This window comes from Muscardinus avellanarius (genome assembly GCF_963383645.1).
Source record: "Muscardinus avellanarius genome assembly, chromosome: 10".
Lineage (NCBI taxonomy): Eukaryota > Metazoa > Chordata > Mammalia > Rodentia > Gliridae > Muscardinus > Muscardinus avellanarius.
In genome coordinates, this window is record NC_137796.1 from 48502126 (window position 1) to 48513542 (window position 11417).

Sequence of the window (11417 nt, forward strand, 5' to 3'; positions counted from 1 at the left end):
CACTTCTGGAGGCCGCATTCCCGGGCTTTGTGGCAGGGCGTCGCTGGAGCAGCACGCCGCGGGCGGGCGCCGTCCCGAGGCGCGGGCCGCCATTGTCCGGGCGGGGGCGGGGCGGCGGCGCGGGGCGGGGCGGCGCGGGGCGGGCGGGGCGGCGGCCGCGCCGGGAGCTCCTGTCACCGCCGGGCGGGCGGGCGCGCGGGCGAGGGCCGCCGGGCGGACATGGGGCCGCCGCCGCTGTGGCTGCCGCTGGGGCTGCTGCTTCTGCGCGCGCAGCTCGCCGTCGGGAGCCCGGCCGGGGCCGAGGTGAGGCGGGCCGGGCCGGGGCGGGCGGCGGGCCGGGCGGGCGGCGGCCCCACGCCCCCTCGCAGCGCCGGGCCCGCGTGCCCTCTTCCGCGGCCCCTGGTGGGGGCCAGGAAGCCACCCCACCGCCTCAGCCGCTCGGCCCGACCCCTCCCCACCCGAGCCAGCGCCCCTCGAACCCTCTGGGCCCCCAGGAGGGCCCCGCAGGCGCCCAGCACCCACGAGCCCAGGCCTCGGGTCACCACCCCAGCCAGGATGCAGCTCCCGGGTCCTCACGGACCTGAGGTCCAGCCTGCGGGAACGCCGGGCCTTGTCGTCTTTGCACCCCCGCCATGGGAGCCTGAACTAGGGATGGAGGGAGGAGGGGCGAGAACGCCTGGGTTCTGGCCTCCTCCCCCACGATTTAGGTTTAACCCCTTCGGGCTCCAGCGCGGCGGCTCTGGGGTGGGGGCGGAGCCTGTTTCCGCAGCAACAAGGCTGCAAGAACCCCGGGGGGACTTGGGTCGCCATAGCAACGGGAGAGCTGGGGAGACCCCGCCCTGTGGGAGCTGTTTCCCCAGAAACTGTACCTCCGCCTAAGCGGGTGCGCAGTGCCGGGGGAGGGGGCTGGGGCTGGGGATTTGAATGTCTTAGGGCATCCCCTATGCCAACGCCCCCTATACCGTCAAAGCCCCCTCTGTCTCCACCCCTAGGCTCCGGGGTCAGCCCAGGTGGCCGGACTATGTGGGCGCCTGACCCTTCACCGGGACCTGCGTACAGGCCGCTGGGAGCCAGACCCACAGCGCTCGCGGCGCTGTCTCCGGGACCCGCAGCGCGTACTGGAGTACTGCAGACAGGTGGGCGGGACCGGCGGGAGGGGCGTGGTCAGCGGGAACGGGGGGTCCAAGATGGGGCTAGACTTGCAGAAGACCGGATCCAGTGAGATGCGGGATCTAAGAAGGCAAGGGAAGCGAGGAAGAGGAAGCGTGGCCAACGAGGAGGTGAGGCTAGGCTAGGGCAGGGCCTGTTTTGAGAAACAAAATCTGTGAGTGGGAAGATGCCGGCTAACGAAGATAGACAGTGAATAGACGAGGTTTAGAAACCTGTAGTGGGCTTTGCAATGAGTATAGGTATAGGTAGGAGTACCCAGCAAGACGGTGCAGGGCGGTGGAGCCCAATAGGAGAGAAGGGAGCTAGGAGGCGTGGCTCCGAAAGAAAAAGTGGGACTAACATTAGTGGTACTTACAGAGAGGCTAGAGAAAGAGGCGGGGTTTAACGAGGGTGAGAGCGATCTAAAAAGAATCCTGACTTTGGAGGTATGACCAGAGAAATGGGCTTAGAGAGGCTGAGTTTATAGGCAGGTAGAAGGACAGTCATAAAGTCAAGAAAAGCCAGGAGTGGTGGCGCACCTTGTAATCCCAGTACTTGGGAGGCCGAGACAGGAGGGTCCGGATTTGCAGCCAGTCTCAGTTACTTAGTGAGGCCCTCCGCAACTTAGTGAGATCCTGTTTCAAAATAAAGAAAAAAAAAAGGTGGGGGGGCGGGGGTGTAGCTCAGAGGTAGAATATCCCTGGGTTCCATCCCCAGTACCGCAAAAAAAAAAAAAAAAGAAAAAGAAAAAGAAAAAGCCAGGAATGTTGCCTAAGGACGGCACTAGGGAGGGTCCTGGGGGTGTGGCCAGTGGGTACGAAGGACTTAGCTAGCCAAGGCCTGTCCTGTTGAGGAGAGGGACTAGGGAGGAGATGCCCTTACGAATACTAGAGCCTTGAGAAGGGACTTGGCCAGTGGAGAGGGTTGGATGGCAGGGGTGGAGCAGCAGGTTTATCACCCTTCTTGGTGTCCCCAGATGTATCCGGAGCTGCACATTGCCCGTGTGGAGCAGGCTGCACAGGCCATCCCCATGGAGCGGTGGTGTGGGGGTGCCCAGGGTGGCCGCTGTGCCCACCCCCACCATCAGGTCGTGCCCTTCCACTGCCTGCGTGAGTCACAGGCGAGGGGAGGGGACTGAGGTGGGGATCTCCCAGAGGCCAGGCTCCAAGTCCCTGTCTCTGGACCACATTAGGGAACCCGGTGCTTGGGTCCCAAGCGGGGCAGAGAAGCCCCCGAGGGTAAGATATGTGGGTTCTGATGGGGGGGCTGTGGGAGCGGCTCACCCTTGTGGTCCCTTTCCCCAGCTGGTGAATTTGTGAGCGAGGCCCTGCTCGTGCCAGAAGGCTGCCGGTTTTTGCACCAGGAGCGCATGGACCAGTGTGAGAGTTCAACCCGGAGGCATCAGGAGGCTCAAGAGGTCAGGACCCTGGCACACCCATCCCCAAGAACCCAGAAGTCCAAGCCCCTAATCACCTGAACCCAGGAGTCTGGGCTGACAGCCTCATTTTCCCACTGGGATCTAGAGGCTCTATCTCCCAACCCTTCCTCCAGAACCAGAATTCCAGGCTCCCAGCCTCATCAGCCCCTAAGACCCAGCGATTCCCCTCTACATCCCCCATTCAACAATCCTGGCATCCGGGCCCTCTCCCCACAGGCCTGCAGCTCCCAGGGCTTCCTCTTGCACGGCTCGGGCATGCTTTTGCCCTGTGGTGCGGATCGGTTCCGAGGTGTGGAATACGTGTGCTGCCCCCCTCCCGTGACCCCTGACCCATCTGGGACAGCAGTTGGGTGAGTGGAAGGGCGTCTTTAATGCCCATCCCAAGGCTCCTGAGGTAGGAGATGGAGACCTGGAGGCCTAGACCCAGAATCTGACTGCCTGAGTCTTCTGCTTCCTCAGTGACCCCTCCACCCGGTCCTGGCCCCTCCGGGACAGAGCAGATGGGGGTGAGGATGAGGAAGAGGAGGAATCCTTCCTACAGCCAGTAGACGATTACTTCGTGGAGCCTCCTCGGGCTGAAGAAGAAGAAGAGGAGGAAAGAGCCGTGCTCCCAAGCTCCCATACCCCTGCAGTGGTCAGCAAAGGTGAAACAATCCCCCTGCCCTCTCCACCATTGGGAAAGGGTGATTTTTTGGGGGGCGGAGCTTTGGGAGGGCGGTGTAAGAGAGAGGCCCAATAAGATGGTAGAGAAGGAAATAGCTTTGGATCAAGTAGAGGGAGAAGGGCTAGCCTGTGAAGAATGCAAAGGGTTTACTTGGAAATGAAGGGGCCATTTGGTCCTAAGGGTCATTTTGCATAAGGTCAGAAGATGGTATAATAGGTTACCAAACTTCGCAAAAATAGGCCCAGTCCAGAATTACATCACTTATGGTGCCAGGCGGCAGCTATGGCTAAGCTGGATGCCTGATGGTTTCCAGTACCTTCTGGGAAATGTAGTTCTTCAGGAAGGAAAGGTGGCCTGGAGGTGGGCTGCAGGCTGACCTCCTGATCCTCGGTCTTGCAGTCACTCCGACCCCAAGGCCCACCGATGGTGTGGATGTTTACTTTGGCATGCCTGGAGAAATCAGCGAGCATGAAGGGTTCCTGAGGGCCAAGATGGACCTGGAGGAGCGTAGGATGCGCCAGATTAATGAGGTGATGATAGTGGAGACCCCAGGACTCCACCACCACAAAGCTCCCTAAACGCCAGGAAACTCCTTAGAAACACATTGATACTGATACTAACCCTGAAGGCTGCCCATGCCCCCCTCAACTCTGAGCCCTCAACACCACCCCCTACGATGACCAGGAGCACCCCTAGAATCCCACTGAGATACCACCAGATTCCATGAAAACTGGTTCATGGCACCACTTCTGCTTTAAACTCCTTCTGGGTCTTTGCTCTCATGATCCCAAGAGCCAGTGGGACTTAAGGGATCTGGATCCTCTAAAGTCTGGAGGAGGGTTTGGGAGGCTCACCAGGTGAGTCAGAGTGGTCTTTGTGATCCTGAAGCTCTTCCCCCTCCAGGTGATGCGTGAATGGGCCATGGCAGACAACCAGTCCAAGAACCTGCCTAAAGCTGACAGACAGGCCCTGAATGAGGTAGGACAACCTGAGCATCCTGCTCAGGCCTGACTACGGCCAGGGCATGTCCTGCTCCATCCATTTCAACCCCTTCTACTTACCCTGGCCTCTCTCTGCCCACCCTGACATTGGTGCTGCCCCTCTCAACCAGACATCGCTCTTGTCCCTCGGAGGGCCAGCTCTGGAGTCCTCTCCCAAGCCCAGCCCCTGAAGTTATAGCAGCCTCTCAGCCTCTCCTGGAAGGATTCCTGTCCCTGTGAAGCCCTGAGCCTTAACTGGCCTTGCCCCTCACTTCTCAGTTTTACTCAGTCCCTCCCCAGTAAGCCCTGCCTCCTAACTCTGGACCCCACCTCCCTCAACCCCATCTTGCTCATACAGCCCTGCCCCTGCAGACCCCACTCAGGTTAGCCCCCATTCCAACTCTTGGTCCCACCCCTGTCAACTTCATGGAGGTGCAGCAACTGCAGCTCAGTGTTGCCTGGGCCTGGAGCCCTGTCTTCCCTACAAGACCCTTGTCCCTCAACACTGACCAGTTCTATTCCTAGATGGTTCCTACCTGATCTTACAATTTATGCCCTCAGGCTGGCCCCCACTCCACCTGGCCCTGCCCTCTCAGTTCATCTCTTTTGGCCTAAATGCCAGGAAAAGGCCCGCCCTCAGTTGTGTCTGTCCAGGCTGAGACCCACCCATCCCCACACTGCTTGCCCCCATAGTCCCATGTTTCCAGACTTCCTTCAACCCAGGCTTCCAGCCATCTTCATCTCTGCTGACCCTGTGTCCACACCCTCACCAGCACTTCCAGTCCATTCTACAGACCCTGGAGGAGCAGGTGTCTGGTGAGCGACAGCGCCTGGTGGAGACCCACGCCACCCGAGTCATCGCCTTAATCAACGACCAGCGCCGGGCTGCCCTGGAGGGCTTCCTGGCAGCACTGCAGGGGGACCCGCCTCAGGTATGGAGGTCCTGGGGACGGAGGGCAGACGTTGAGAAGTGTTCGGGCGGGCCTGGGCAGCTTTCCTCCTCCCCACAGGCAGAGCGGGTCCTGCTGGCTCTGCGGCGCTACCTGCGTGCAGAGCAGAAGGAGCGAAGACACACGCTGCGACACTACCAGCACGTGGCTGCGGTGGACCCTGAGAAGGCCCAGCAGATGCGCTTCCAGGTGCTCGCATTCTTATAGCTCCCAAAGGCCTTGCTGGCCCTCAGGCCCATCCTGCTTGTCCCTCACCCCTTGTTCTGCCCCTTCGTATGCCTGGAGCCCTCTGCCCCTTCCGTGCCTCAGGACCCACTCCAGGCTCTCAACTGCACTTCCTGTACCTTGGGCCCCTACTTCTAACTCTGGAACACTGCCCCCTCACTCTGGACCTTTGACCCCCTTCTTTTTTGTGTGGTAGTAGGGATTAAACGCAGGGCATCCTATTTTTTATTTTATCTTATTTTATTTATTTATTTATTTGTCTGTTTGGGGATGGAACCCAGGGGCATTTGACCTCCGAGATACACCCCCTGCCCTATTTTTTTATTATTTATTTTTTTTTATTCTTTATTTTGAAACCGGGTCTCACTGAGTTGCAGAGGGCCTCACTAAGTAGCTGAGGCTGTCCGTGAACCGCGATCCTCCGGTCTCAGCCTCCCGAATGCTGGGATTACAAGCGGGCGCCACCACACTCGGCTTTATTTTTTATTTTTGAAATAGGGTCTCACTAGGTTGCAGAGAGCCTCACTAAGTAGCTGAGGCTGTCCGTGAACCGCGATCCTCCGGTCTCAGCCTCACGAATGCTGGGATTACAAGCGGGCGCCACCACACTCGGCTTTATTTTTTATTTTTGAAATAGGGTCTCACTAAGTTGCAGAGGGCCTCACTAAATTGCTGCAGCTGGCCACAAACCTGCACTCCTCCTGTCTCAGCCTCCCAAGTACTGGGATAATAAGCATGTGCCACCACGCCCGGCTCACCTCCTTCTTGACTATTGAATTCCTACTTCCTGTCCATTGATCCTACCTCCTGTCCTTGACATTTCTACTTCTTTTCCCAGATCCTCTTCCTGTGCCTTGAACCCTGTTTCTATCCCGCACCCCACCTCCCTAGCCCCACTTGTTTTCCCTGGGACCCCTGTCCTGTGCCCTTAGATTCTAATTCCTGTTTCTTGAAGATTCTCTTCCTGTCCATGAATACTCTGTTCTCTGCTCTTGAACTTCAAGTATTGACTTTGAACCATTGTCATTTCTGTATAATTCCCCAATCTCGCTTCAGTGTCTGGAACCCCCCTCAAGCCTTGATCTCTGTTGTTCAGACCCAGTTCTGCCCCTGCCCCACTTACCTCACTTCTGGTCTTCCCACGCCGTGTTCCTCGTATCCTCCACTTTGTCTTCCGTGCCTCCCTGCTCTGGGGACCGCTTCTTTCTCTTGTGCCTTACTTCCTTTCCCAAGCATCTCACTTACTATCTTCTGTACATCTCTTCCTTCTCTTTTGTATCCTGCTTCTCCTCCTTCAATGTCCTTCCTGTGACCGAATTCCTGACCCTCTTGTATGTGCTACTATTCCATGGATCCTTTTGAAATCCTCCTTTGTCCTGCCTTAATTTCCTCTTCTCCAGGCTGCATTTCCAGTTCATTCCTCATACCCACTCCCCACAGGTGCAGACCCACCTGCAGGTGATCGAGGAAAGGATGAATCAGAGCCTGGGGCTGCTTGACCAGAACCCCCACCTGGCACAGGAGCTGCGCCCCCAGATCCGTGAGTGTCCGTTACCTCTGGCCCTCATTCCAGATCTCCAAGAGCAGACTTTGATCCTCAGTCTCCCCTCATTTCAGTTATCTATGCTTGTGTAACACACCTCCCCAAAATTTAGTGGTTCAAGTCAACAACCCTTTTCCTTTGTTCATGATTCTGCCATCTGATCTGGGCTCAGCTGGGTGGTGGTTGCGGTGGTTTTGCCAGCTGTCAGGTGTGCAGCTGTACTGAGCTAGCAGACCATTTGGGGCCTGGCTGCTACCCTGTAAACAAGCCTCTTCCTGAGGAGCCACGCCTGCGTTCTCTCCAGCAGGGCAGCTGGACATCCTACACAATGGCTCAGGCCTTGAAAAGCACAAAAATGGAAGCTCCCAGATTTTTTATTTATTTTCTTCTTGGGCAGTGCTGAGGATCAAATGCAGGGTCTCGTGCATGTTGGACAAGCGCCGTACCACTGAGCTATACCCCAGCCCTCATCATTGTCGTCATCATCGTCCTCCTCCTCCACTTCCTCCTCCTTTCTTCATTCTTCTTCTTTGTACTGAGGATAAAACCAGGAGCATTCTACCTCTGAGCTAGAGCTCCAGCACTATTTTATTTTTCATTTTGAATCATGGGTCTCATTAAGTTGTAAAGGCTGCCCTCAAACCTGCAATCCTCCTGTTGCAGCCACCTAAGTAATGGGATTATAGGTGTGCACCACCACACCTGACTCCTCCTGGTTTGAAGACTTGGACCTGCATTCCATTGGCTAGAACAAGTTAAAAACCAAGTCGAGGTTCAAGGGGAGGGGCTGCATAAGAGCACGAATACCTGAAAGCATGACTTCACACAGCTTCCAGATTTAATAATAAATATATTTATTTATTCCTCCTGGTTGTCCCATGTGTAGACCTAAACATCATGATATTTAAGGACGCCACACTTTCTGGGAATAGTGGTACATGTCTATAATTTTAGTACCTGGGGGGCTGAGACAGGAGGATGGCATGTTCGAAACTAGCCTCAGCAATTTAAGAACACCAGACTCTTAAAATCTCAGCCTCCTTCCTCCCTTCCAGGAGTGCCTCCAGCCAGCTCCCCACTTTGCCAGATCACACATAGTGCTAGCCCACACAGGGGGCTGCCTCTGCTGTCTGCATGAGCTCCCAGCCGCTCTACTACGGGGGTGTCTTCACCCGCCTGGTTTTGTTTGTTGAGTCCCTGCGGTCACCAGTGCAGTCATCTTTCTCTTCCTCCCAGAGGAACTCCTCCGCTCAGAACACCTGGGTCCCAATGACTTGCAAGTCCCTGCTCCTGGGAGCAGCAGTGAGGACAAAGGTGGGCTGCAGTCACCCGATTCCAAAGACGGTGAGTGAGCCCGAATATTGATAACCCCAGATTTGGGAGTAACGAGACTCCAACCTTATTTCTAATCTCCTAAAGTCTGGGGGTGTTGGCGGCACCGCAGTAAGTGCGAAAGGAATGTCCATGCTGCAGAGGCCTCTGCTGGGTCCTTGGCCTCTTTCTGTCCTTGGGAGGGTGTCTCTCTGCTTTCTTTGATTATGTCCTTCTCTCTTCACTGTTTTCCCCGCCTTGCCCCCTGTGGTGATCAGAAGACACCTCCGTGACCCTCCCAAAAGGTAAGCACCACAGAGTAGACCCAAGCCAGCAAGTCCCATTGAATCTTAATCTCAAGTGGAAAAGCGCCCATCCTCTGGGAATCTCAGACTTCCCGGGGTGGAATTTGTTACCATTTCTGAACCTCCTCATCAGGCAGGGGCAGCACCCCTGGACCTTCAAGAATGAGATGGGCCAGAGCTGGGTATAGTGGTACTTGGGAGGCCAAGACAGGAGGATTACAGATTTGAAGCTAACCTCAGCAATTTCGTGAGGCTCTCAAGAACTTAGTGAGATTCTGTTTCCAAATAAAAAAATAAAAAGGGCTGGGGGTGTAGCTCAGAGGCAGAATGCCTCTGAGTTCAAACCCAGGTACCAAAAAAGGAATGAGATGGGACTTGGGGGATAGGGCCCACAGGACAAGATGTGGCATCATCTGGGAAAGAGAAGCCGTCCCCTCCAGAGCAGCATGAGCAAAAGGTGAGTGTTGGGGCCTGTGCCTCCTGAGGGAGGATGAGAGAGGGGACCTGGCTCCTTGGCCTGAAGGAAGAAGGGGCTGAGGACATGGGCTTTGAGGTCTGGGGAGTGAAGAGGGTTGGGAGATGCCCTCATGGGCCCCTGGGGAGGAAGACGCGGGGGTCCATGACACCTTCTGCTCCCCCAGGTGAATGCTTCTGTTCCAAGGGGTTTTCCTTTCCACTCATCAGAGATTCAGAGAGATGAGCTGGTAAGAAGAGGCATATCCCCAGTCACTAGAGGGAGAAGAGGTCAGAGATGGTGGCTTCTAAAGCCACCTGGGACCCTGGTGAGCCTCAGAGATGCCCTCCACCCCATCTGCTCTCCCCGCAGGCACCAGCTGGGGCAGGCGTGTCCCGCAAAGCCGTGTCTGGTCTGCTGATCCTGGGAGCAGGTGGGGGCTCCCTGATCATCCTCTCCATGCTGCTCCTGCGCAGGAAGAAGCCCTATGGGGCCATCAGCCATGGAGTAGTGGAGGTGAGGGCACTGAGGCCTGGTGTGGAGCTGGAGGGACCATTTCCTGTGACCAGGTCTCTAGCCCCACCCGCCCCGTTGCAGGTGGACCCCACACTGACCCTGGAGGAGCAGCAGCTCCGTGAACTGCAGCGGCATGGCTATGAGAACCCCACCTACCGCTTCCTGGAGGACCGTCCCTGAACCCGCCCCGCGATGCCTTCAGCTGAGCCCAGACCTCCTCTCTTCCTGGAGCCCCAGAACCCCAAATTCCAGCCTTGGGTTGGGGAGGGAGGTCTTGACAAGTTCTTTCTATCTCCTCATTCCCAAAGCAAATTCCACCCCTAAGAAATCCCCACGTACTCCCAACTGTTGCCCCCACTTAGGACCTCCTCACCTTAATTTATTTTATAAGTTAATTTATTGCTCCTTAAGGTGACCACCACCTTGGTCCCAGTGTATGTTGTTCCCTGGAATTCACCTGCTTACATTTCCCCACTAACATCCCAATAAAGTCCTCTTCCTGTGGACTCTGTGGCTGTCCTGTGTCTCTGTGGAAGATTCATCAGTGTGTAAACAAACCCGGAGGAAGGTGTCCTCCTGTCTGGGCCTCCTTCACACCTATCAACTGGAGGAGGGAGCTTTAAACCCCGGCAGGGCCTGCGGGAAGGGCTGGCCGACTAGGGGAAGGAGCAGAGACCTAGGTTGGGCTTTCTGCGCCTGCCTGGGAGCTTTCCGTGGTGCTGAATGGTCCTCCATGTCTAGACCTCTATTTCCTGGTGGTCAAGGAGATCCCAAGGATGGTGAGCTCCAGCAGGTTTCTCTAGCCTCCTCTTTACCCACACACAGGATCATACACAGCAGCCACAGTAACCTCCTGTCCCTATAAGGCCTGGGAATCTTGGACCACCCTTCCCATTCCTAAAAGCCTTCATCATTTCTTGATAAATTGATAGGAATCCTCTCTACATGGGAATCACAGTCACGTGTCCCCCTCAAGGTACAGGTGATATCTGCGAGCATCTATTGGAATGGATACCTTCTTGTGTCCCATTGAGTGACATGTTGGGGTTAACCCACCACATGTGCTTTTACCTGTCCCAAGACAGTTATGATAAGATTGATATTTGTGGATATTAAATTGGTGCCTGCCACTTCACAAGTGTTAAATTTTAGAACATTATGGAGGTAAATGCTCACATGGTGCTCACCCTGTGCCAGGCATTGCCCTGAGGGCTTTACATTCATTGGTGCAGTTAATCACTACTTCCATTCTATGGGAATGAAACTAACCTAGCTCCATATATAGATTAGGAAATGCAGGCAGAGAAAGGTTACATTGTGCATCAAGGTAAACATCTAGGAAGAGTCAGAGTGAGGAATTCAATCCAGGCAGCCTGACTCTATTCCAGCACATATACTCTGGATCACTTTGCTAACCTAATTCAAAACTGTCCTGTGCGGTGTTCAAATTGATACCTTTCGTTTATACCTAGGCTTTGTAGATTTGCCATTTTACCACAAGGCCCAGCAGATGGCAGTAATGCACCGTGCTTGCATGTCAGCATTTCACAGGATTACCTGACAGATGGCTGGGGCAGGGAGCACCAGTTCTAACTGTCCCAAAGGGCTCATGAGCTAGCAGTGGCTCTTCATAACATCCATGTAAATACAGGTCGTATATGTTAACTGGTAGGTGGAAGGAGGAAAATGCGTTTAAGATTTAAGATGCAAGTTGGATAACATGCCACAACTTCATTAGAGAATTCAGCTTGCTGTCAGCATTCTGACAGTGGTATACCTTGAGTCTAAACCTATCACCAACACTGCAGGCAGGGGGAAGCTACCTTGGTGTTTTCACAACCGTGAGCGATCAACAGCTAACAACAGGTAAGGAGCTTCAAGC

General features: G+C 55.4%; 1 protein-coding gene across 1 annotated transcript; it reads left to right on the forward strand.

The window, feature by feature from the left end:
- Positions 1-219: 219 nt before the first annotated feature.
- APLP1 (amyloid beta precursor like protein 1) lies at positions 220-9715 on the forward strand (the record flags this gene model as incomplete). The annotated part of the gene is made up of 17 exons (XM_080703568.1): positions 220-303; positions 993-1136; positions 2126-2258; positions 2454-2566; positions 2804-2937; positions 3047-3231; positions 3651-3781; positions 4155-4229; positions 5005-5163; positions 5242-5370; positions 6847-6946; positions 8186-8293; positions 8539-8565; positions 8952-9022; positions 9207-9269; positions 9392-9535; positions 9617-9715. The coding sequence occupies 17 exons, from the start codon at positions 220-222 to the stop codon at positions 9713-9715; spliced, it is 1899 nt and encodes a 632-aa protein (XP_080559694.1).
- Between the last annotated feature and the right edge of the window lie 1702 nt (positions 9716-11417).